This window comes from Dasypus novemcinctus, chromosome 6 (genome assembly GCF_030445035.2).
Source record: "Dasypus novemcinctus isolate mDasNov1 chromosome 6, mDasNov1.1.hap2, whole genome shotgun sequence".
Taxonomy (NCBI): domain Eukaryota; kingdom Metazoa; phylum Chordata; class Mammalia; order Cingulata; family Dasypodidae; genus Dasypus; species Dasypus novemcinctus.
The window spans coordinates 10,869,558-10,896,130 of NC_080678.1; the positions used below are offsets into that span (position 1 = coordinate 10,869,558).

Below are 26,573 nucleotides of genomic sequence, written 5' to 3' on the forward strand. Positions count from 1 at the left end.
GATCTCCATGTTATATAAAAAGATCACATAACTTAATGACAAAATGACAAGCAATCCAATTAACAAATGGACAAAATAATTGAATAGACATTTTTCTGAAGTGTAAATATAAATGGCCAAAAGACTCATGAAAAAACATTCAACATCACTAACTATTAGGGAAAAGCAGATCAAAACTACAATGAGATATCATCTCACATCATACAGAATGGCCATCATTAAAAACAACAACAAGGGAAACAGACTTTGGCCCAGTGGTTAGGGCGTCCGTCTACCATATGGGAGGTCCGCGGTTCAAACCCCGGGCCTCCTCCTTGGAGCTGGCCATGCGCAGTGCTGATGTGCGCAAGGAGTGCCGTGCCACGCAAGGGTGTCCCCCGCGTGGGGGAGCCCCACGCGCAAGGAGTGCGCCTGTGAGGAAAGCCGCACAGTGTGAAAAGAAAAGTGCAGCCTGCCCAGGAATGGCGCCGCCCACACTTCCCGTGCCGCTGATGACAACAGAAGCGGACAAAGAAACAAGACGCAGCAAATAGACACAGAGAACAGACAACCGGGGGAGGGGGGGAATTAAATAAATAAATAAATCTTAAAGAAAAACAACAACAACAACAAAACTGCAAGTGCTGGAGTGGATGTGGAGAAATAGGAACACTCCCCTCACTGTTGTTGGCAGTATAAAATGGTGCAGTCTCTGTGGAAGATGATTTGGCAATTCCTCAGGAAACTAAATATAGAACTACCATATGATCTGGCAATCCCATTACTAGGAATATCTTCAGAAGAACTGAAAGTAAGGTCAGAAGAACTGAAAGTAAGGATGCAATCAGATATTTGCACACCCATGTTCGTAGCAGCATTATTCACAATTTCTAAATGATGGAAACAACCTAAGTGTCCATCAACCAATGAGTGGATAAAAGATGTGATACATTCATACAATGGAATACTATTCAGCTGTAAGAAGAACATAACAGTATGGAGGGACCTTGAGGATTTATGTTGAGTGAATTAAACCAGACACAAAAGGATGAATATTGTATGGTCTCACTGATATGAACTAAATATGAGTAGACTTATGGAGTTGGACTATGAAGTGTATGTTGGTGGGAGATGCAATATGGGATGAGAAAGGGGAGGTGATCCTGGATATATGTAGAATATTTAGTAAGGTCAAATGTCAATAAGTGGTAATGGATAAACTTGGTAACACATTATAAGGAATATAACAAACACTGTTGATTTATGGATGTGATTATTACTGAAACAAGTAGTCTAGGGAGATTGTTAGTTCAAGCTCAGCTGGAGGATACTGTAGGGAATGTATAATAATGATTTTGGTGATAGGTGAGATTGTGGTTAAATAATACAAAATACAGAAACTTAAGAATATGGTGATACATGGGAAAATATGACTAATCAATTTATAGACTATACTTAATAACATTGTAAAGCTTTTGTAGCAAAAGCAAAGGAGGTACTAAGTTAGTGCTAAAGGTAAAAAAAAAAAAAGAATAAGGAGTTTGGTTTTGTGAGATGTACATATGATTAAGCATTTTTTTCTCTTCATTTTTTTTTCACTAATAAGGAGACCTTGACTATGTCATTTAACTAATCTGTGTGTATCTGTATGAACACTAGAAGAACTATTGAATTAGTAGTTGGAATTAGATGAGACGTAAGTGGCTGGATAGAACATTTTAGGAGTAATGTTTCCATAACTAGCTTGAGCTGCTTCCTTCTGTTATTTCATTTTGTTGAATTTGAAGTAATGTTTGAATAAAAAAAAAAAAAAGAAATCTTAGAAGACCTAAATAAATAGAAAGACAATCCTTTATTGGAAGAATAAATATTGATAAGATGATACTTCTACCCTAAGTTATTTGCAGATTCAATATACTTCCAATCAAAGTTCCAACAACCTTCTTCACAGAAATGGGAAAGTCAATGATCAAATTGATATGGAATGGTAAGGGGTCCTGAATAGTCAAAACTATCTTGAAAAAGAAGAATGAAGTTGGAGAAGTCACCACACTTCCCATTCTTCGCACTTATTACAAAGAGTTACAATACAGCATGGTACTAGCACATGAACAGATATGTAGACCAATGGAATTGAATGGAGAGCTCAGAAATCAATCCTTACATTTATAGCCAAATGATTTTTGAAAAGGTGGCAAAGACTGCTCAATTAGAAAATAATAGTCTCATCAACAAAGGGTATTGGGAGAATTGGATCTCCATTTGCAAAAGAATGTAGGAGGACCTTTACCTAACACCTTATACAAAAATCAACTCAAAATGGATCCAAGACCTAAATTAAGAATCAAAACTATCAAATTCCTAAGAGAAAACATAGGGAAGCATTTTCAGGACCATGTGATAGGTAATGGTTTCTTAGACTTATACCCAAAGCATAAGCAACAAAAGAAATAATTGATAAATAGAATCTCCTTAAAATTAAAAAGTTTTGAGCCTCAAAATACTTTATCATGAAAGTAAAACTATCTACACAATGAGAGAAAATATTTAGAAACCACATGTCCAAAAAGGCCTAATATCCAGAATATATAAAGAAATCCTTCAACTTAACAACAAAAAGATGAACAACTCAATTTAAAAATGGGCCAAAGACTTGAATAGACATCTCTCCAAAGAAGATATACAAATGGTGAAAAGATGCTCAACATCATTAGCCATTAGGGAAATGCAAATCAAACCCATGAGATAACACCTCACACCCACAATAGAATGGCTATTGTTTAAAAAAAAAAAAAACAGAAATTTACAATGTTAGAGAGGATGGAGAAAAATAGGAACTCTCATTCATTGCTGGTGGGAATGTAAATTGGTGCAGCCACTGTGGAAGACAGTTTGGCAGTTCCTCAGAAAGTTAAGTATAGAATTACCACATTACCTGACAATCCCACTTCTAGGTATATACCAAAAAGAATTGAAAGCAGGGACTAGAACAGATATTTGCATACCTATTTTCATAACAACATTATTCACAACTGCCAAAAGATAGCATCAACCCAGGGGTCTATCAACCAATGAATGAATTTTTAAAAATGTGATATATACGTATGATGCAATATTATAGTAAAAACGAATGAAGTTTTGATACATGCGACATCATGTTGAGTGAAATAAGCCAGGCGCAAAAGGAGAAATATTATATGATTGCACTGATATGAAATAATTAGAATAAGTAAACTCATATAGCCAGAAACTGGAATATAGGTTACCAGGGGATGGGCTGGGGATAAGAAATAGAGTCAAGACTTAAAATGTACAGAGTTCCAGTTTGGAATGATGAAGAACTTTTGGTAATGAATGTTGGTGATGGTAGTGTAACATTTTGAATGTAATTAGCAACACTAAAATATATATCTGAATGTGGTTAAAAGGGGAAATGTTAAGCTGTATATATGGTAATACTATAAAATTTTTAAAGAAAATCTGCGGAACTGCAGTTTATAAGCAATGAATCTTAAGTTAAACCAAGGACTATAATTAATACTACAATTATTAAAATGTGCTTTCATCAATTGTAACATATGTATCACACCAATGCAAGGTATTAATAGGTTGGCATATGGAAATCCCGTATTTTATGTATGATTTTTCTGTAAACCCACAACTTGTCAAATAAAAAAGAAGTTAAGCAGGAGAGGCCAACAATAAACCTTGTTTTCTCCTTCCCTTGAACACTGACACTCAGAATGGGGTAGAAGCCTGAAATGGAACCTACCCGCCACCATTACCACGACCTCCACCTCCACCAAACCCTCCTAATCACACACACAATGACTCTCAAGTGAGCATCTGACCCTGAGCACACATTTCACCCTGCGGGAGAGTTGACCAGAATCCTCTGCTGCTCCCTTTGACACCTGGCAGACAGCTTGAGGCGGATTCATTTTTAACATGCAGTATTTCCTGCTTGCTAATTATCAGAGAACCCAGGAATAAGGAAAAGAGGAGGAGAAATGGGAGTTTGCCCGAATTGTCAAGCAAAATGGAAGAGTGGATATCAACATATTACGCTTCCTCTCTTCCCAAACAAGAGTATGTTAACGACCCTGTACTTTTATGAATTGCTGTATATGGAGGAGAGTGATCATGTTTAACTATAAGCTATACATAAACTGGAATAAAAGAAATGAAGGGGAAAAGTCATGTATTACTCTACTAGGCATGTGCCATACCTCCCAGAGAAAACCACAGTGAACATTTTGATGAGTAATGAGTTGTCAATGATTTTTAATTTCTCATATGCTTCTCTATATTCCAGATTTTTCAACAGTGACCATTTATTGCTTTTAAATTTTGAAAAGTCTTTCTCAATGGAAATATGCTTTAATGAAAAATTATCTAACATCTCAAATGGTCACTTTTGGAACCTAGCAAAAAATTTCAAGGAAAGCTTGAATTTTTTTTTTTTTTTCACTGTGCACTTTGGGAAGCAGAGTTGTGATTTAGGATAAAAGATTATAGAAACACATAGTCTGGGCCTCTATTTCCTGAGTTTAAGGTAGAAAAACATGATCTAAGAATTCATTGGAATTTGTGTGTCTTGCCTTATCACTTGCAATGCAGTTAAGACAATCCTGTCATCCGGAAACACACAGGCAAATATGTGAGTGTGCATATGTTTTATTTCTGGTTTCTGAATATTTTTGTAGGTTTTCAAACTTTTGTTCATTAGTCTTAAGACCTTTAGGATTATGGCATGATTAGAAAACCAGCTCTGGCTAGTTCTCTGGTATCCTGCTCTTGATATTTTCAGGGGAGCAGAGGGCACAATATATGCATACCTGCTTTGAAGCTACTGAATGTATAAGCTTTTACTATAAATAGGAGTTGCTTGCACAGTTTCTCACATCTTGAAACTTGATCGTAGCACAATTACACTGAATATACTGTCTTTTCCCCTTTTTCTCCGAACACACACATTTATGTGCTCTGATCACTGCCTACTTCTGTTCCAACACTGCATTGACATCTTAATTCCAATTCTCCCTTCCCCAAGTCAGGCTTCCGAAAAGACTTGTCATAGATCAACAGCTACTGATAACAATTTTTATAATTCAGTCTTATTTCTTGCTCCCTCCCCCATACCCCCCACTCTCTTAGATCTACTTCTGTTGGGAGAAAAGGCTCTACTGGTTGACTTTTCTAGCAGAAGAAACCTGTGTACTGTTTGCAGACAGCAGGCACTTGCAAGGAAGCCTCATTTCCTGAAAAGGCAAGGACTCATTCACTGTGTGCTTCCTCTGGCCAAGCCGTCTTTGGATGACCCCCCATCTTGGCTTTTTGATTTTCACGTTGGCTGTTTGCCTTGGTGCTCCCATTCCTTCTCTCTCTTTCCTCTCCCCAATGGCACAGGCTCCAGCTCTGCTTTTGCTATGTGGATTGCCTTTGTGGGTAAAATTGCACTGCCAACACAGCTTCCTGCTCTCCTTCCTCTCTGCTGGGAGCTGTTTATCCCATTTGCTGCCTGCCTACTACTCCCCCCCCTTTCTGACCCTCCCTTACTTGACTGTAACAAATTGCTATACAGAAATTTAACCAAAATATGCTGAAATAATTATCAGTTGATTTTTAACAGAAAACTGGATAGGGTCGGATGCAGAGGTACCAATGGGGACTAATTTCCACCTGAAGAAATTTGCTGCAGCCCAAAGCTGAAGCCTTTGTCAGCAAAAGATGAGAGATTTCCACCAGCCTCATCCATGTAAAAGGCTTGTTCTTGGTGTTTTCTCCCCATTGTGTCAATGGGCCAGGCCCTGACTCTACTTCCTTCTATTTCATCTTCATGTATCATGATTGGAGGTAGTTGGAGATTTTCTTCTTCCTTTGAAAGGAAAGAGAGAGAGCAAACAGCGTTGCTAGAGAAGTGGTGTGCTTACACAGTTCCTTCCCCTTTGGTGACATTCAGCTCCACTCAGTGCACAGAAGGCAGCCCTGTGTCTCCCTCTCCCAAACAGAAGAGACCAGCAAAATCCTGAAAAAAGCCCGGTGGAACCTTGTCCCCCCAGCCTGGGCTCCATTCAGAGTGGGTTTCCTTTTGGTTAATCAATTATCTGACCCAGCTCAGTTATTTGGTCTCCATTTAGATGCTGTATTTATGGTGTTTGCAGCAGATATGGGAGCAAGATGGTAAACTAGAATTAGATGAGACTTTAAGAGCTGTAAGAAATGGTGCCTGGGGAAGGGCAGTTTGGAGCTGTTTAGGATAATCTCATTACATGCGACCTTTAGGAGAGCCTGAGGCCCACCCAGTAGTTGAGTTTTGGAATTGCCCTTTAATTGTTGACCTTCAGGCAATGGCACAGGCTTCCATTACAGAATTTCTATGACATAGTCAAGAGTAAAATGTTCCCACCTCTGGGATAAGGTAAAAAGCACCACATTAAATGTTCATAATTACAATTAAAGGTAAATTGTAAAAATGCACCCATTTTAGAAGCATTAAGATGTGGGGGGAGGGGAGAAAGTGAGGGTCCTAGGGTCAGGGAGGTTGGTTTTGTTCAGAAATGTCTCTGGTTAGATGAGTGTGTAGTTTGGGTCAGTTTTAAGAAGGTAGGAAGGAGCACTGTGCTGAGATCCTAACTCCCTGGGAAAAGTCTTTCTCTACATGGATGAGTTTTCTGGAGAGCTAGAATTTTATCTGAACAGCCAAAATCCTTTTCACAACATTAATTTGCCTCTACGTATGTCTCCAATGTGCTCAATGTGTTATTCACCTGCCTTGGCTACTAAATGGCCCGAAACAGCAGCCCTCTCTGGGTTCTTGTTTCTGCTCCTCCTGGTTTCCTTCCCCTTCCTTTGGGATCTGGCAAAGATCACGTCTTGCTGTTTTGCTAGGACCTCCCTTAGGCTACCACTCTGTGCCATCCATTTTCCTGTTGTGAACCAGATTGCCCCAGTGTCTAGGTTATATACTGGGGAAGGTCCACTGGCTCCAGAGGGGCTCATCTAACAGATTTGTAGATCACCTGCATTTGGGGAAGCAACCCCATTCTACTGAATGGGTTTGTTGCGACATTGCCTGACTGATGTGTCTTGAGGAAAGGGCAACTTTCTCTAATTTTGTACTATGGGTCTGTGTGGACTGGCAGTGTCCTTGCCTGGCCCAGATTTGTATCTGTTGTCAGCTTGTCTTGATGATGCATTCCAGTTCCACTCCCTGTCCCACTTTCTGGGTCAGCTGAGGACCAATATTTCACTGCAGAGAAGTGTCATGCTTTGACCCACATTTGTCACCACAGGGAAGTGTCAAGCCTGTGATTGAACATGATGGGGTCAGGAACAGAAAATCCAGAGTGGCCCATGCCCTGACCCCATTCCTGCCACCCAGCAGGCCCGGCTCCCCCCAGCCCTGCCGTGGGCCCTGACAGTGGCAAGCCCCATGCTTTCTGACCTCCCACACAGCTTGCCACTGTGTTCCCCAGAGGCCCAGCTTGTAGACTCTCAGGGGAGTTAATGCCAGAGTCTGGCACAGAGAATCTCTTGTCCTGGAAGCTTCTGCCTTACAAAGGCAATGATATCCTTTCCTTAAAAACAGCTAGAGTTGTACTTCCTGCTCAGATTTTTGGCCTTGAAAATATGTTGTGTATGGATACCGACATAGGTGGGGAAAGCGTAGGGAGAAGACGACAGTCCAGGCTAGCGGTTGTGCCTGGGCAGGATGTGCAGGATGGGGTTTGGAGGTGGCTCGCAGGCATGGGAAGTTTTCATTCCTTAATCCAGGAGGGCCGCCACAGGTGCTCAGCTGAATATCCTTGAATTGTACACTTAATACATTTCACAATTAAAATGAGTTTTAAAAAAGCAAAAACGGGCACTACATGATGGTTCAAGGGGCACTTCCTTGAGCCAAGTATATAAGTGTTGTAGAATGGATTTATGACTCTTTGGCAGGGTCTTTTTGTTTGTTGGCTTTCTAGTCCATAGCTCAATTCTGGATAGGCAAGTTTACTGGAAAGTTGAGCTATAGAATATCAAATAATAGAATATTGTGTTTTAGAAAAGAGAATATAGGGAATGCTACTATTTGAAAGAAACTAGTGATGCCCCACTTCTGTGTGTCAGGCTCAGGACACAGAGATGGGCTTCGTTCTGAGGAATGGAATTCCCAGAGAGGCTGCTGCTTTGTCATTCTTAAGATAGGTAGAGTCGGGGGTGGCAATGGGTCTTTACTGGTGTGATGTAGTTTTAAATTGGGGGCTTGCACAGAGATCTGTAAGTCCAACTTGTAAGCATGATGTATGGAAAAGACAAACGACATGTGCTCCCCTTGAGCACATGTCATATCTGACAAGTGTACATTTCAGAATCCACAGAGAGAACCTTGATCAATAAGTCGTTAGGAAAGTCCTTCCTTGGCCGCGGATTGTTCTTTACTCCAGCACAACGATATTCTACGTTCTGATAGTTGTTTGAACTCTTAAGTTACAAGTGGAACCTCCGCCTTGCACAGAATCATTGACACAGAATGTACATTAAACCAGACAATAAACATAGACAGATAAATCAGAGAGAGAGAGATAAGAAGAGAAAGAGAGAGGAATGATAGTGATAGTGTCTCAGTATCCCAGGGCTGCTATTGCAAAACACCACACCCTATTTGGCTTAAACAGCAGGAATTTATTGTCTTGCCATTTTGAAAGTGAGAAGTTCAACATCAAGGTATTGCCAGGCCAAGTTTTCTCCTGGAGACTGTAGCATCTGGTGCTGGTCTGATCTCTGCTTCGTCACATGGCAATGTGTCCCCTTCTCTGACTTCCACTGAACAGCTGCATCTGAATTTCCTCTGCTTCAGCCGTGTTGGCTCACAGCCCATCCTCGAGTCTGATCACACCTTAACTGATATCCTCAAAGACCCTTTTATAAATGGGCTCACACCCACAGGACTTTGGGTTAGGGTGTTAGGGCTAGAACATGTTTTTTGTGCGGGACATGATTCGGTCCCAGATAAACAGACAGATGGGTGGATATTCATAAACCAATAAATAAGTATATTAATTTAAAGACCCTAACACTGGGGAGGACCTTTATTACCTAATGGCTAGGGACTGCATCACAGATATTAATTTGGTTTGGGGGATTCTAAGTAAAGGAAGCAAGGTAGAAAGGATAGATAATTTTAGGACTTTTTCTGCTTGCAATATTATATACTTAGAATGGGTGGTTTTGAAATTAAAGTTTGGAAAGATTTTTTTCTGTACAAATTGCAAAGCCCAGCCTTACACTAGATGGACATCTGTCCTCTCCAAATGCTGAGGGACAGCTAAGAACAACTGCCACTTTGTCGAGGACCTTCTAGGCCCCACACCCTGTCCCCTAGTACATGCTTTATTGAAACTTACCTACGTTTTGTTTGTTTGCTTATAAGGACTTGGAAAGCTGGTTTTCCCCCTTGGTAAACAAGGAAACTGGTGTTTGTCTGGTTTGACCGGAGCCCAGAGCTGGGAAGGCACGTGACGGGGCCCCCGGCCCTGAAGTCTGAGCTCTTCCCGTCGTGCCGCGCAGCCTTGCCCACACGCAGCCGGTTCTCACTAACCGGGGTGCCAAAGACTCGGGGGCAATGGGACTGGGACAAATTGCAGAACCCAAGACAGTGTTTGGGGAGGTGGCAGGTAACCATGGGCTCCTCTCCTTTCCCTGAATTGAGAAAACACAGGGAAAACAAGAACCCATGGTATTCCAGCAGTGCCCGTTATTATTTTCTGCCCCACCCCACAAGAAGGACCCAATCATTCCCACGGACAGTGCAGCTCTCCCTGAGGTGCCCGGCCCTTCTCCTCGGGTGCTGGGTGTAATCAGCATATTGGGCGGATGGGGGGGGGGGGGAATCACTGCCTTATTTTTAAAAATAAACTTTAAAAAGTACAGCAAGTATTCCAAAAGAAAAAGAAAAAGTAAAACAAAAACAAAGAGTCTAAAAAGGGCAAGCAGTGCAAAGAGAGTCTCCACTCTCGGTCCGCAGCCCTGCATTGCCCTTTCCCAGGCAGCGTGGCTCCTGGCTTCTTCTGTGTCCCTCCACGGTTGTTCTGCACCAACAAGCATCTCTGAGAAAGGCAACCCGAGACACGGGCCCACGTGTGGCTTTGTTCACGTAGGAAAGCGTCTTAGAGAGGATTCCATATCTACACGCATGCATCCAGCCACCACATTCTTTGTAACTGCTGCGAAGCAGGGCTATGCTGAAATGTGTTCAACCAGCCCCCTAGTTCAATGGGCATTAGGTAGTTTCCAGGCTGCAGCAGGCAGCCCCGATACACGTCTTTAGACTCCCTGCTTTATTAGACGTGCCCACCGTGAGGTGACAGACATGTCCTTTCTCTGGACTTGTTCGAGGGCATCACCTGGCATCAGTGCTTCTGCAATCATAATGATAATTAACCTGCATTAAACGTTTATTCTATATCACCCCCTGCGCTAAACACCTCATATGAATTATCCCCTTTGACCTTGAGAATAGAGCGCATTATTACCTCCATTTTATAGATGAGGTCATAGAGCTTATAGTGGTGGAGGTAGGATTTGAGCCCAGGTAGTCTAGCCCCAGAGCCACTGTGCTCAACCACCCACTCTGTTGCCCCCTGTAGAGAAGGTAATTTGAGTTTCTGCAGGCGCCGGTGAGCACAGACTTTTTAGAGCCCAGTAAATGATAGCAGTAAAGCTCCTGACTGGAGCTGCCAGGAATGAGGGTCACAGGAAGCCCCAAGCACACGCAGGATGTTGGCCACCCATTTCTCCAATTTTCTGAGGCAGGGTGGCAGTGTGTGAAGCAGAAGTCAGTATGTTAGATTTGGGGTTCCTCAGATATTTTGAGCACAACTCTCATTTTATTTTTAGTAGAAACAAAAGTATTTTCTGGAAGCAGCGAGAAGCAGCAAGGAGAGATGCATGTGGCTTTCTCTGCTGCCCCGGTGGCACAGAAGCCCGTTAAAGACTTCCTTCCCGATGAGGACAGCTCTCCCGGTGCTGTCGGTCAGTCTAGCAGCCTCTCTGAGCCCACAGAGGGCCGACTTCAAAGCTTCCTGAAGCCCGTGGCCTCTTTGCCTGGGTTTCTCTGCCCCTTGCAAGCTTTGTCTGCATCTTCAGAGGAGGACAATGGTGTTGAGCTAGAGAGAGAGCATCCCACAGGTAAGGAGCGAGGGCGGCAGAGGGAGATGGCCCCTCCTTGGGGTATCCACATGGTGCCTTCCTCGGCCTGGTACACACAGGCTCACCTTCCAAGGCTGTCTCTTCTCCAGCTGGGAAGCAGCCAAGCGGGGTGAAGTGGGGGTGTGTTTTACCTGCCAAGCATCAGGAGGCGCGGCCGGGTTGGGGATTCCAGCCCTCCTGTGCGCAGGCCAGGCTGAGCGGGGCTGGAGGAGGCCACACCGCAGCGAACTGCAGCCCCCACGCTTGGCTAAGGGAGGTCTAAGGTGCTGGCGCTGTCGGAGTCACTAGGAATCACTAGATAGTCACTAGGAGAAACGAGGCAGTCACTAAGTAGTCACTAGGCAGTCACTAGGTAATCACTAGGAATCATTAGGTAGTCATAGGTAGTCACTTGGAGTAACTAGGTAATCACTAGTGACTAGGCAGCCACTAGGCAGTCACTAGATAACTCTAGGTCGTCACTAGGCAGTCACTAGGTACCTCTAAGTGGTCACTAGACAGTCACTAGTTATCTCTAGGTAGTCACTAGGCAGCCACTAGGCAGTCACTAGGTACCTCTAGGTGATCACTAGGCAGTCACTAGGTACCTCTAGGTGGTCACTAGACAGTCAGTAGGTAATCACTAGGAATCATTAGGTAGTCATAGGTAGTCACTTGGAGTAACTAGGTAATCACTAGTGACTAGGCAGCCACTAGGCAGTCACTAGATAACTCTAGGTCGTCACTAGGCAGTCACTAGGTACCTCTAAGTGGTCACTAGACAGTCACTAGTTATCTCTAGGTAGTCACTAGGCAGCCACTAGGCAGTCACTAGGTACCTCTAGGTGATCACTAGGCAGTCACTAGGTACCTCTAGGTGGTCACTAGACAGTCAGTAGGTAATCACTAGGAATCATTAGGTAGTCATAGGTAGTCACTTGGAGTAACTAGGTAATCACTAGTGACTAGGCAGCCACTAGGCAGTCACTAGATAACTCTAGGTCGTCACTAGGCAGTCACTAGGTACCTCTAAGTGGTCACTAGACAGTCACTAGTTATCTCTAGGTAGTCACTAGGCAGCCACTAGGCAGTCACTAGGTACCTCTAGGTGGTCACTAGGCAGTCACTAGGTAGGCCACGCTCCCTTCTAACTGACTAGCAGTGACCATGGGCTCAGGCTAGTCATCACTAGACCCTTCTGGAGTGTGAGTTCCCTTGACCTTGACAATACTGGTAAAGTAGCCTCCTGTTGCAGATGAGGGTAACAAGAATTAGAGGCAGCCATCATCTTTCTGCAGGCCAAGCTGCTGACGTACTAAATAGCGCTGTGCGCATGAACATATCAAGAATATAGATAATGTACAAGGAAAGGTCTATAATAGCCAGTTATGTCAGTGGGCAGATTTAGATGTTCTGCCACTCTAAGGAGTTTTACAAAAGAGCTGTGCATAAGTTCAGAAAGGAAGACACTGGGTGAAGTGTCTTTGGACTGTAAATGTTAAAATGGAAAGCATAGGCTGCTTCAGCAAGCTGCCAGGGGGCTAGCAGAGAGAGGAGGGGTTGGGGTGAGTGGAGGGTCTGCAAAGGCCCCTGGTCAGGTGGGGGGCTGGGACTGAAGGCAGGGCCAGGACCTTAAAAAAGAAACCTAATTCAATTTGTTTAGATGAAGCCACTGTCTGAACGATGTGGAGCGGGGGCAGGGCAGGGGGAGACGAGCCCCAGCCAGAGATGGGGAGTCAAATGAGGGAGGGCCCAGCCCTGCAGGAGGGGCCCCAGGGTAGATGCTTCACGATCCAGTGGACAGGCCTTCCAGTCACGAGCAACGCCAAGGATGGTTGGTTGCCTTAGGACTAGCTGGGTCTGGTGAGCAGTGGGCGGCGGAGAAGGATGGCAAAGCACTGTGCAGGCGCTGAGCTAGAAGGAAGTTTCACAACGAGAGATGGGGTGGGTGTGGCAGAAGGCATCCGTCACCCCAGCTGGAGGGGGCTGGAGTTGGACAGGGAATCAGCAGGGAGAGTATTCCAGCAGAAGCAGCAGGAACAAGTGCTTACAAGAATGAAAGGACACTCAGAACGTCCAAGCAGAGGGTCGAGAACCCAAGGTGGTGCCTGGATGGGGAACCTCCCCCAGGAACGAGCCGTAAGGTGCCTGGTCGGCTGGGACTAGGAGGCAGTAGAAACTCTTGTTGGATTTCAAGCTAGAGAGGACCCCGGAAGGACCGGTGGTCATCGTAGAGGGGGTTCAGACGAGAGCTGCGGGAACCCGTGGCCAGGTGAGCCTCCTGATTGCCGCCGCTCTGCTCCTAACTGTCTAGCTGCTTCGGGGCACCTGGCTCTAGCAAGAACTGCAGGTGGATGTGCCCTGGCCCAGCCCTGGAGAGAGCCAGAGGCTCGTGGGACTAGACTATTGTTACAAGCCACCAGTAACAACCCAGGAGTGGGAAGATTGTGCCACTGTGGGAATGCAGGGGCCAGGGATGGATTCCACCTTGGGAAGGTGAGGGGGATTGCCTGGAGGATTCGAATTCAGCCTGGAGGTAGCTGCTCAGAGGGTCGAGGGACTCAAGGGGTTTGGCAGAGATGGGTCCGCATAGGGAGGGGGGCTGAGAAAGCTCCTGTTGAGTTTCAGACCTGGGGAGTTTGGTAAGGCTGGAGTGGGGGAAGGGGCAGTGGGGGGGGGGGGAGAGCGCTGGGGGCGGGTTAAAAGCAGATTCTCTTCTAGTGATCGTTTTGGGATCAGTGAATATTTTATTAATCCCTCTGTCCATGGACCCCACCTTAGGGAGACCCAGAGCCCAGCAAAAAGGCTGCCCCGCCTCCGTGCTGTTGAATTTCCCACTCATTCCCTGACCTTTTCCAGGAAGGAAAGTTGCCGTGGAACCAGGAAGAGGCCACAGCCAGCGTTGAGAGAGACATAATTCCAATTATTAATGTAAAGCAGCAGCGGCGGTCTCTGGCAGATTAAGGGGAGAAGGGATAAATAATTGAATACAATTCCTCCATCTTCTACCATTCGTGTAGCTAACATAAGATAGATTAATATGCTGTCCCCATACAAGCCAAATGTAATCATTGTACAGGACACCCTTCATGTGAAGCACAGACGAAAAAAGTTTTTTGCTACAAACAAATGCATTTTAAACCTCAGAAGCCAGGAGAAGACCTAAATGGTGGGATTAATTCATCACCAAGTCTGGCAGGACGCCAGCGTTCCTCCCTGCTGCCCGGGGGTGGGGGCAAGAGGTCGTGATTAGCCATGATCTCGTCGGCTTAACGAGGCCCATTAATAATCCACTGGCATTTCTGTTTTCAAAATTGTCCTCTGTGTCTAATGGTGCTCAGGAGCCCTGTGAAACTCGCTTGGTGCCCTCTAAATGAAAGCCTCAATCTTCTCTCCTAGGAGGTTATAGGTGTTGTGACTTGGTTGTAAAAATAAAGGAATGCAAAAAGAGCGAGGACCCAAACACGCCGAAGCTCAAGCCAGTGCCCCCCGAGCCAGCGTCCTCCCAGGAACCAGAGGCCCCCGCGCTGCCGGCAGACTCTCCGGAGCCTCAGCAAGCGCCCGCCAGCACCTTGACCTTACAGGTAAGCCACCCTGCGTCCGGCTTGATTCCTGCCAGGAGGAGACATTTCGCCCGGAGCTGGCGGATGCACCACGTCTCCTGACGCTGTGCCGTAGGCTGTGACTCCGGACAGGCCGCCCAACCTTTCTGGGCCTGCCTCATTGTTTGGATAATGGAGATAGCTTCTTCACTGGGTGAGAATGGGATCACATACTAGTGATAGTGATGGTAATTGGGGCAGTAACAATTGGTTTTTGCTGAACCTACTGCGGCCCAGATGTTGGCCACTTCATAGGTACCTGCTCCTTCGATCCAGACAATGCCTGTAGGTGAGGTCTTGCGCCTTGGAAAGGTGAAGGAAGTTGTCCAAAGTCCCGTGGCCATGAGGCCAAGGATGTATGGAAGCTTTCGCTTAGAGTATTTTCCTGATTGTGGAAGTGATATAAACATATATATGTATATATTTTAAATAATTATAGAACAGTTACAGGTATGCAGAAAAATTGCACAGAAAGTATGGCGTTTCCAGCTACACCGCCCAAACAGTCGGTTTCCCCTGCTGTTAAGATCTTGCATTTTTAGTGTGGTACATTAATTACAATTGATGAAGTAATATTGATACATTATTGGTAACTGAAGTCCCTAGTTTAGATCAGGGTTCATTCTTGGTGAGGTACGGGTCTATGGGTTTTGACAAATGCAAAATGTCTTGTATCCACCATCGATGTATCATACAGAATCATTTTACTGCCCTAGAAAGACCCTGGGCTCCCCCTATTCACGCCCTGTCCCTCCACCCAGAACCCCTGACATGTACGTTGGCAACCACTGACCTCTTTAATTTCTCTGTAGTTTTGCCTTTTCCAGAATGTCATATAGTTGCAATCATATAGTATGTGGCTCCTTTTGCAATATGTATATTTAAACTTCCTCCATATCTCCCATGAGCTTGAGAGCTCATTTCTTCTTATTAATGACCAATACTCCACTGTATGGATGTCCGACAGTCTGCTCTCCATTCACCCTTCACCTAATGGAGGGATCTGAGTTACTTCCAGTTAGGGGTCATTAATGAAGAAAGCTGCTATAAACCTTCATGTGCAGGTTTTCACATGGACATAGTTTTCTTTTTTTTTTTTTTAAAGATTTATTTATTTATTTATTTCTCTCCCCTCCCCGCTCCGCCCCAGTTGTCTGTTCTCTGTGTCTATTTGCTGCATCGTCTTCTTTGTCCACTTCTGTTGTTGTCAGCAGCACGGGGATCTGTGTTTTCTTTTTGTTGCTCATCTTGTTGTGTCACCTCTCCGTGTGTGCGGCGCCGTTCCTGGGCAGGCTGCACTTTCTTTCGCACTGAGCGGCTCTCCTTACGGGGTGCACTCCTTACACGTGGGACTCCACTATGCGGGGGACACCCCTACGTGGCAGGGCACTCCTTGCTCGCATCAGCACTGCACATGGGCCAGCTCCACATGGGTCGAGGAGGCCCGGGGTTTGAACCGCAGACCTCCCATGTGGTAAATGGACGCCCTAACCACTGGGCCAAGTCTGCTTCCCTGGACGTAAGTTTTCAACTCCTTTGAAGTCCAGCACAATTGCTGGATCATGTGGTAAGCCTATGCTGAACTTTGTAAGAAAATGCCCAGCAACATTCCAGAGGGGCTGGCCCATCCTGCATTCCCACCTGCAATGAGTGAGCATTCCCGTTGCTCCACATCTTCACCAGCAGTTGGTGTTGTGGTGTTTTGGATTTTAGCCCTTTTGATAGGTGTATAGTGGGATCTCCTTGTTTTTATATCCATTTTTTAAAGTTCATAAACTCCAGAGATATAAAAGATGAGAGAAGGCAAACAACCTCAGCGAAAGCCCCAGTTAAGAGTGTGTTGCCCACCGAGCCACACCTTTTAGGAAGGTGTATCGTAAATGTCTGCGAACGTGGGGAGGGGTTCCTCCCCTATGGCTATGCTCATGGGACCCTGGTTAGGCCCGGGTGAAGTTTCCTTCCTGGTGTGAGAACATCATGGTGCCCCCAAAGCATCTTGAGTCCCAGGGTTCCTTGGGCAGGTGGCCAGACCACAACCATTCCTGGACAAGCAGGTCATTCCCAGAGGCCTGGAACATTCCTGAAGCTTCAGCACAATCCAGCAACTTGTACCTGGGGGCTGGCCCCAAAGATTCCTTTCCCAGCACGGCCTTAGAGGGCCTTTCGTGAAGAGACTGACGCCAAGCTGCTCCTCCTAGGTCCTCTGCACTCCCAGAGGGCTGGGAAAGGCAGAGGAGCATTTCAGCCACAGCAGCCCTCCCAGCCCATCTTTGCTGAGCTCCTCCTCTGTGCGGACCTCAGGGCAGTGGCTGTGAGGATGTGACATAAAAATGACATGACTGTGCCTCCTGTAAACTCACATAAGCGCATCTTGCAGAGGCATCTGGTCGACCTGTGATGTTCAGGTTGCTTGGGGAGCTCTGGCAGGGCTTACTGGGGAGATGGAAATGAGGCTGATGGGCTGGGGTAGTTCCCAGCCAGGGAGCAGCCTTAGGCCAGAGTGGCAGATTCTGCCAGTGGAAGGCAGAGTGGGCTCCTAGCTGGGTTCCAGTCCCATCATGGGATCTTGCACAAATAACCAAACTGTGATGAGCCTCAGTGTTTGCATCTGTCCAGTGGGGATTAACCTACCTGTTTTCCAGAGTCCCGAGTAGGGATTCCAAGAGACACATAAAGCACCTAGCCCAGTGCCTGGCACAGAGCAGGGGTGCAGTCAGTGGAGGTTCTTCTCTTTCTATTGACCTGCATGGGGCTCAGCTTAGTGTGGGGAGCAGGGTTACAGTGAGAGATGGGGCTGGCATGGAAATATGGGGAATTTTGACTTCTACCTTGGTGCTTATAAAACTATATTATGTAGGCAAAGGTCGCCTGCAAACCCTTTCTCCCCAGAAGTTCTTCACCTTTAGCCATGGCTACTCGCTCCTGTGAAGCTGCACTTCTCACTGGGCGGATGGCCCGTGTCTGTGCATCCCCAGGCTTCTCAGCCACAGCCGAACACAAGCCTCCGTTCCTTCCCCAGCCCTGGCTTTTTGGAATATGCATTTTAGGGCCCCCCGACTTGGGTCTATAGGAAATGAATTGATTGACAGGGTAGGAGGATGAATGGTAGGTGTTTGCTTTTGCCCGTGTAGGCTTCAAGGCTCATTACAAGTTCATCTGCCTCAGTGTGGGCCTCGGTGCCGGCAGGCTCGGCCGCAGGAGCTGTGCTGTCAGCACATGTCACAGTCGTCACATGAGGCTCTGCTAACGCACTGTGGTTCTGGGTCCCTATGTGTTGCCTTTTTGAAAAATGTTTTTCATTTTCAGGAGGTAACAGGGATCGAACCCACGACCTCATGCATACCGAGAAGGCACTCAGCCACTGAGCTACAACCACTCCGTTGTATTGTTCTTTTCATCTGTTTTTTGGCCAAATTAGATGGATCTGTGGCCTTCCTGTGTTGCTTTTCCTAAAAAGAAAATATTTTCTTTGCTCCAATTAGGAAGCACTGGAAGTGCATAAACCTCAGTTCATTTCGCGCTCGCAAGAACGGCTGAAGAAACTAGAATACATGGTACAGCAGAGAAAAGCACAGCGGGACACGAACCTGGGACAGAAGCAGAGCCTTCTGCCAGTCCGCGCCAACAAGAAGCAGTTCACTGTTCCCCATCCTCTCAGTGGTAAGCTGCAGGTGGCTCGGGAGGTCGGATGAGACCGAGGGGAATCTCTGGGGCTGGAACCTGCACCTTGGGGTGATGGCCCGTGATGCCGCTGATACGTGCAGGGTTTGTATTAGCTCTGAGCAGCCAAATCTCAGGGTCGTGAGGCCTGCTCTGGCACATTCCACAAGGGCATTGAATTCAGTGGAAATAACGTGTGACCCAAATCTACCATTAGAGCTGGAGAGAAGCCCCACTGCTCTAGCAGCCAGGGTAGCAAGTTCAAATTCTTGGCTCCTCCAAGATGTTTGCAAGAGATCCCCTTAGCCCTTTATAGATTGCAAAACAGACTTTGGGTTGTGAGGTTGACTCCAGCTTGTCTACATCAACATTCGTCATCCTGAAACCCCTTGCCTGCTGTGCACTCAGGGGAAGGATGGCCGGCTTTCAGAGCATTGTTAGGCCAGTATCGAGCTGACCCTGTGAAGGAGACACCCATTCTCTCATGGGGGAGAGGGATGTCAAGGTCACTCTCTGGGCCAGGCAACATACTAGGAACTGGGGACAGCACAACAAGGAAGATTCCTTTCTTCACAGAGCTTATAAACGCACTTTAAACAAGCAAGAATAATAATGAAGAGAGGAGAGCAAGAATGGGGGATCGGAGAGTACATACTTATGGGCTGCCAAGCCAAATCTTAAAATCTGGAGGCCTGGAGAGATCTCCAGGCTATTCCTTTGATATAGGAAGTTGATCTTTCTTCCTAAAAAAATGTTCAAGCCCCCAGGAGGTAAAACCATCAGTATCATCCTGAATAAAAGTCCCTGGGGGAATAACCAAGTTCAATAATGTGCAGTTTAGCAAACATTACTAAGATCTTGCAGGGGTGCCGGGGGGGGGGGGGGGGGGGGGGGACAAAGGAGAACGGTTTTGAATAGAAGAATCTTAGCTTCCGTGGTCTTCAGCAGCTAAGTCTCTCTTCGTCCCCCCAAGAGCATGGCTATGAGAGTTGTCCAGAGACACAGGGCAAGGGTTGACGTGAATGCATCCTGCTCTGGGCAAAGGATTCAGCTAGACACCTGCCCCTATCCCTAGGTGACACTGGCAGGTGTGCTCAGAAAAAGGAATAAACAAAATGAACGTGCAGAAAGTCCCCTCCTTGAAAACGTTTCTCTAGACAGCGTTTCAAGCTGGTTGGCAAATATAGGCTCAATTTGGGTGTGTTTGCCAGGGGACTGATTCGTTTCTGGCTCAATAAATTATGATCTGAGATGAGGGACAGACTTCGTAAGTTTGCCCCCTTCCATTGGGGATCCCCCTGGGGACGTCTCTGCTTATGCTTGCCCTGGGGAGGACTGGGTGGGTGCCCAGGGCCTCAACCTTTTTGAAGGTGTTGCGCAATAAAAATGGCAAGGTGGCCAAATCTGTTGTCAAAAAATATAAAACGATACCGCTTCAGAGTTGAACATATTCACATACACCCAGCACCTGGAACCTGGGGCCTCCCCTTTGGGTCAGCTCCCTTCGATCTGCGTAGGAGGCGGTGGAACCCCAGGCGGCAGGAGCTCTGCTCAGCCTGATGCTGTTCAGTAGCAGCTCTGGGTCCCTTGTCTCCTGGGCTGCCCCTTCTGGAAGCACCGCCCTGCCCACAACAAGCTATGATACCACCATACCAGATACCAGCGGCGCTTTTGCTTTGGCCTCCACCTGTGGTCTTTGGCCTGAAACACACATCTCTACAAGTCTGCATTCCTCAAATGAAAATGTAAAAGCCCGAGATGACGAAAGACAAGCCCAAGGTTTTAGATAACCAAAGTCCCTCGTTATTCCGCAAAACCCGAGCAGTGCTGGCGACTGGAACGCTCTCGGCGGGACGTGGCCGGCTTGGGTTTTTACAGCCATTCTGGCTGCCCCTGCGGTATTTATGTGTTGAGAGCTTTGCTTTCATGTTTGTTTGTTTGAGGTCAGTCAAATCAGACGACTTCTGAAACCGGAGCCTCGTGTGAGCGTGGGCAAAAGTCGAGGGAATGTCGGAGGCCCCATTAAACAAGTCTACAGTTATGCATCTTGTCTTCAGCCTGTCTGCTGGCAAGATGATAAAAGCAAAATGCAGATGTTTTTCTTACATGCGAAATTAGTTAATAAATCACATGCGTGAACGAGCTCTAGCTAGTGTCAAGGTGTCTGTTAAAAATGAGAGTCGCGCTTGCTTTCCCTCGGGCGTAGCAGCCTCTGCCCGGCCTGTGCTCTTGGGTCGACAGTGGACCTGAGATGTCCAGTGACTGACCATCGCCCACGCTGGGCCTCCGGGAAGAGCGGACATGCAAGGATGGCGGCGGCGAGGGCCAGGGAGGCCTTCTGTTGGCTGATGCATTCCGAGTGGTCTTTGAGGCTCATAGTGGGGTGCCCGGTGCCCCGTGTGCACGCGTGTGTACGCGCTGGCTGCTAGGGGGCAGGGGGTCTTACTGAACAGCTGGGGCTGCAGAGAGCGCAGGAAGAAGCATTGCCGAGGCCCTGCGCACAGGTCAGGCCAGCCTTTCCTGTCTCATCTCCTGTAGCCTGAACTCCCCACCAGACCTATAAACTCATGAATTTCGTTCCTTGCCCACCTTTGCATGGCTGAAGCACTGACGCAAGGAACTTGTGCATTCAACCCTTCACAGAGCTGCTCTGAGAACCTGCTCTGTGCTGGGCATGGGTGCTGGTCTCGGGGAGCTCACCACCTAGCGGGAAACAGACTTGCACAGAAGCAGGAGCAGTGCGAGGTGCCCAGGTTGCCGTGGAAACCCACATGGATCTCAGAGGAGGAGATGGGGAGGCCTCTGGGCTGCATTAGGACGAGGAGTCCTGCGGGTGACGTGGGATGCAGGGTGGGGAGGGCAGGGCTGGGGTGGGACTGAGAGGCGTCCCAGGCAGAGGATGCAAATTCAGATCAGTGAGGGGAAGCTGGGGGTGCCAAGGTGGACGGCCTCTTCTTCCCACGTCAGACCTCGACCAGCTCCGTCCACCAGCCTTCCTGGGAGCAGGGAATCCCCACCAATGCCATGGGCACCTGTGCTCCCAGCTGAGTTTGGGCAGAGTCAAAATTGCAGAATTAGTCGTTGCTTCTTCCTGGCGGGATTAAAGTGGGTGGGACATACCGTGGGGGGTGCTGCATACGGCACCTGCTGCGGGTAGGAGGGGCTTGTCAATGGCCACTCTCACGCCCCACCTGGCCATCTGTTGAGACACCTGTGGTTTCATCCTGTCGCACTGAAGCACCCCGAGCCCAGCCCTCGCATCCCGCATTGGGCTGGGGACCCAGCCAGAGCCTCCCTGGCTTTCACTCCCCACCCTGCAGCCCACACCCCTCTGCCACACCTGCCCTCTCCAGATGGTCTCATTTGCTGTCCTTTCTTAACTTGGGGGACATCCATAAACAGGGTCCCCAAATCTCCTTTCACGCCTCTCTTTTTGTGGGTCCCTCCACTTCCAATGTCCTTTCCTCCTCCATGTCCCACAAAATCCCACCTCATCTCGCCAGTCCAGCTTCTTGGTTAAAGTCTCCCCGGCCCAGCCCCCAGGCCTTTCTTCTGCTTCCTGTGGCACATGGGCACCTGTCCGGTGGCCTTCACTTCTCAGCCTGAGCGTCATTGCTCATTTTAAATTGCCCACGGCCCCTGAACTCCTTGCTCCAGCCAATTGGGAAAGCCCGGCGTCCCTAAGCACGGCCGTGCCACCTCGCCCTGTCCCTGCTCATTTTCTCCTCTGTCCATCGGGTGCATCTTCCAGGCTCTCCCCGGTCACTCCTTGGGGTGGGAAACCCATCGGGAGCAGCCCCTTCTTCCACGAAGCCCTCCCCATCTGACTCTGTCTCTGTCCCCTCCATTTGAACACATGTGGCATCTCTCCGTTTCACCCGCCTCCCAACCCTCTTCTGTCTTAGAGTCACTTGGGTATGTGGGAAAAATTCTCACTAGATTAGAAGCACCTGAGGGCAGACAAAAGGCCCCTTGACTCTGGTTTTCTCTGCTGCTTCTGGCCAAAGCAGGCTGAGTTCATCTGCTGCTGCTTCTCCGTGCTGCCTGAGATGAGCCCAGTCAGCCGTTCACATCTCCAGCCTAGAGGCACGGAATCCTCAGGAAGTGCTGCAGAGGTCCTCCGCCAGCAGATCTGCCTTTGCTGGTGATTTGTGGCTAGAGCCAGTATTAGAATTAATTTGCATTCCCGGAGCATCAGGCTGGAGGGTGACCCAGCTGATAGGAGATGGCAGCGGGCGTCCTCGCTGCAATAAAAACGTGCTGCAACCCGTGCAGCTTGCTGAGCGCCAGCCCGCCGCCCTGGCTCTGGCCTGATCTGGTCCGCTGAATGGATTTCCACAGAACACTTAAAAAACTATCTGGGGCAGGTTTTCCCAATGTTACTCACAAAGGAATTTTTTCACGTGCTTATCAGATAGAAGTAAGTTAATTTCTACTTTATCAGTCCACAGAAAATACAGGAAATATAATTTAACTGAAAGGCCTTTTCCCCAATTCAGGCACTCACATGGGCTCATTGTTAGGGCCCTTCACAGGCCGATGAGAAATGTGCGTGTTTTTTAAGAAACGTGGGAAGGACGTATCAATGTATGTCTATTGATTAGAAGTAGGCTTAAAGGACAGTAGAACTGATGGAAGGTCAAAACAATTGCAGAATGGTCAGGACCCCGGCTTTACGGAAGACTCCTTTTCCCAGTTGCCTTGGTTTTCTTTTCCAAGGGTGTCCTTTCTATCCCTCTGCACGTTTCTGTAATAAACCTTGCAGTGACACTAAGGAGATAAATTCACTTCATATCCGTTGGTTCTTAGAGTTGGCAACCAGCATGAGGTTTATTAGTCATCTATAAATCACCATGTTTTGCGGTTCTCTAAAAAATGCTTGGAAACCCTGGAATTGGAGCAAACAATGGATTTCTGTTACTTGATCATTATTGTACTAGAAATAGCTGTTTAATGGTGTGGCAGGAGGTTTGGGCCATTGTTCAAGGGCCTTTAAGTGAGTAATTTAAACTTGGCATTCCTAAAAACAAACAAAAAACCCCACATTTTTAAGAAAACGTGGAGAAAGTATACCAGATTTTGGTTTTATACCCACAGATTGAATCCTTTCCCACGACCAGGAATAGTACTTTTGAAAACTGAGAACTAATTACACCTGTTAATGTTGCCAGTTGACCTCACTTTTCTTCCCAGTATCCTCACATTCCAGAGGAGGAATGAGCCTTTCTGATTCCTTTGAGAAATGTTCTGTACACTGTATACACTTGTAGGTTCCCATTACCCAGTGTGTGCCAAAGGCACTGATAAGTCCTACAGCAAAGAAACCACTTAACTTTAACTTTTTTTCCGCTAAATTTCTTTGACCCTGGATGCATTTGTCTAATTCTTCACTTTGAAAACACTGCTCCAGGAATCTTCGCTTACAGAAATGTTTACCATACCTTGCTAAAGAAATCCCAATTGGAGTTTCAATCTGCTGTTGTCCTCAGAAATCTGGGACTGTGGGCAGGTGGTCTCGCTCTCAGCATCTGCCTTCCTTTGGTCTAGCCCTGCTGGGGAGTGATGGCTGAGGGCCCCCGGGCACCTGCTGGGCAGAAGGCTGTGGTGCCCATTTCACAGTCTGGGGTCGGCTCTGCCCCCCTGGATGCTTGCCCAGCAGCAGGCCCTGCGAGGAGAGGTGGGCAGCACCCCCGACACCTGTAACGAAGCTGCCGAGCTGGAGGAGGCAGTCACCATCCATTTGGAAAGTGCATCCCAGGTGTCACAGTGTGAATAACCAAGGAGAAGAGAGAGCCAGGTCAGAAGGGAGGGCTCAGCCATAACAGTGAGCTGAGAAAATGGCTGGTGGAAGCAGTAAACTGCCGGGTAGCTAACCGCAAACCCAGGCAGAGGCTGCCATCCCAGCATGCCCCTTACGGGTGGCTTCAGGCTATGGCATGGGGGACTCTGGCTAGGGGATCATTTGCTGCCATGGCAAGGGATGCCCTCCAAGTAGGGTTCCCGGGCTTATCTAATTAAAATACAGGGCTCCCGAATTTTCATGTCAGAGCAACAACAATTTTATTTTTTTTTAGTATAAGTATATCCTAGGCAATATTTAGGTTATATTTATACTTTTTAAAAAAAGTTCTTGGGAAACAGATGTGGCTCAACTGATAGAGCATCCATCTACCATATGGAAGGTCCAGGGTTCTATACCCAGGGCCTCCTGGCCCATGTGGTGAGCTGGCCCATGCACAGTGCTGCTGCATGCAAGGAGTGCTGTGCCACGCAGGGGTGCCCCCACGCACAAGGTGTGCACCCCGCAAGGAGAACGGCCCCATGTGAAAAAAGCGCAGCCCGCCCAGGAGTGGCGCTGCACACATGGAGAGCTGACTCAGCAAGATGACGCAATAAAAAGGAGATGCAGTTTCCCAGTGCTAACTGATAATGCAAGCAGACGCAGAAGAACACACAGCAAATGGACACAGAGCAGACAACAGGGGTGGGGAGAGAAAGAAATAAAATAAATCTTTTAAAAAAAAAAGTTTCTTGCTCTGACATGGAAATTCAACTCTGTGTCCTGTGTTTCACCTGGCAATCCTTTCTCGGAGCCTGAAAACCCATGCAAGGGCTTGACTGTTTCACTATCTCTCTTTTTTCCTAAGATCAGTGGGCCTTTCCCTTGCATCAGAATCACTAGATGGCTTTCTGAAAGTACAGATCACTGAAACAGCCCCAGAATTTCTGGACTGTCCAAGAATTTGAGTTTCTAACAAGTCCCCAGGTGACGCCAAGCTGCCGGCCTGGGGGCTGGAAGGCAGGTGGAAGCCGCATGAATGCTGGCGCCAAAATGAAAGCAGAAGCCCCACCTTGAGAACCATTTCCTAATATCTTCTGCAGAGGAAAAAATCCCATTAATTCCCTCAGGGCGGAAAGCGGACTTGGCCCAGTGGTTAGGGCGTCCGTCTACCACATGGGAGGTCCGCGGTTCAAACCCCGGGCCTCCTTGACCCATGTGGAGCTGGCCCATGCGCAGTGCTGATGCGCGCAAGGAGTGCCCTGCCACGCAGGGGTGTCCCCCGCGTAGGGGAGCCCCACACGCAAGGAGTGCGCCCTGTAAGGAGAGCCGCCCAGCGTGAAAGAAAGTACAGCCTGCCCAGGAATGGCACCGCCCACACGGAGAGCTGACACAAGATGACACAACAAAAAGAAACACAGATTCCAGTGCGCTGATAACAACAGAAGCAGACAAAGAAGAAGACACAGCAAATAGACACAGAGAATAGACAACTTGGGGGGAAGGGGAGAGAAATAAGTCTTAAAAAAAAAAAATTCCCTCAGGGCCTCGGTTCTCAGGACTGTCACCCACTTGCGTGGGACCTGCGGCCAGCCCCTTTCTGGAGTCCTCAGCTGTGAAGAAGAGACCAGGAGGCCCCTTTCCTCGGCCGTGTGAATTGGGAGCCTTGGGGGCTGTTGGGGGCTGCAGGAATGGCAGCCTCCAACCTTCAAAGCAGTTGCCGTTCCCCCAAGTGCAAGGAAGGAACCACATCCGGGACAGCTTAGGGCACCGGCGCCCAGTGCCCTGACCTGGCCCCGCCGGGACTCAGGCATTTGACTTTGCCAGGGATGGTCAGAAAGACCAAAGGAATCCTCCTCTGCACGCCGTGAAAGCGTAAGATGTAATTTACTGGTACTCGTATAATTTTTATGTGTGCAGAAGGAACGTAGGCAGAAATAAACTCTGAATTTCCTGCCCTGTTCGTGTGAGGTCACTCACTCGCAGAGGTCGCGCAGCACTGCCCGTTCCACAGCTGGTCGGCCCTCGACTTTGCCCGGGGTGTGCTCACTGCAGAAACCACTGGGCACTGCTTGGCCCGCTCCCATGAAGCTCCCTGGGGGATGGGGCATGGGGGACAGCGGCCGCAGCCTGTGCTGGAGGTGCCCTTTGTGAGCTTCTGGTCAAGAGCAGAGGTCTGGTGTCGTTGGATTGTGGGGACATGGGGTTATGAATTTGCATGGGGGGTGTGCTGTCGCATGGGTCCTGGCTGCCTGCCCCCCTGGTGGCCCAAGCTACAAGGGGGTGCAGGAGGACCCACCGCTGAGAAAGGACAGTCCTCTGCAGTGGTCCCCATGGCTCTGACGGGGGCCGATGGAGATCCTTGCGCCTCTGTG

The 26,573-nt window shown here is 47.8% G+C and overlaps 1 protein-coding gene across 2 annotated transcripts in view; it reads left to right on the forward strand.

The window, feature by feature from the left end:
- Positions 1 to 26,573, forward strand: part of C6H10orf90 (chromosome 6 C10orf90 homolog) — a 230,509-nt gene that overhangs the window by 194,568 nt on the left and 9,368 nt on the right. Inside the window, exons 5-7 of one of the 2 annotated variants that reach the window (XM_058298147.2) lie at positions 10,867 to 11,157; positions 14,557 to 14,741; positions 18,242 to 18,419. In XM_058298147.2, coding sequence (XP_058154130.1) covers positions 10,867 to 11,157; positions 14,557 to 14,741; positions 18,242 to 18,419 — 654 coding nt within the window. The remainder of the gene's footprint in view (positions 1 to 10,866; positions 11,158 to 14,556; positions 14,742 to 18,241; positions 18,420 to 26,573) is intronic. The other variant, XM_058298148.1, reaches the window with a different exon arrangement.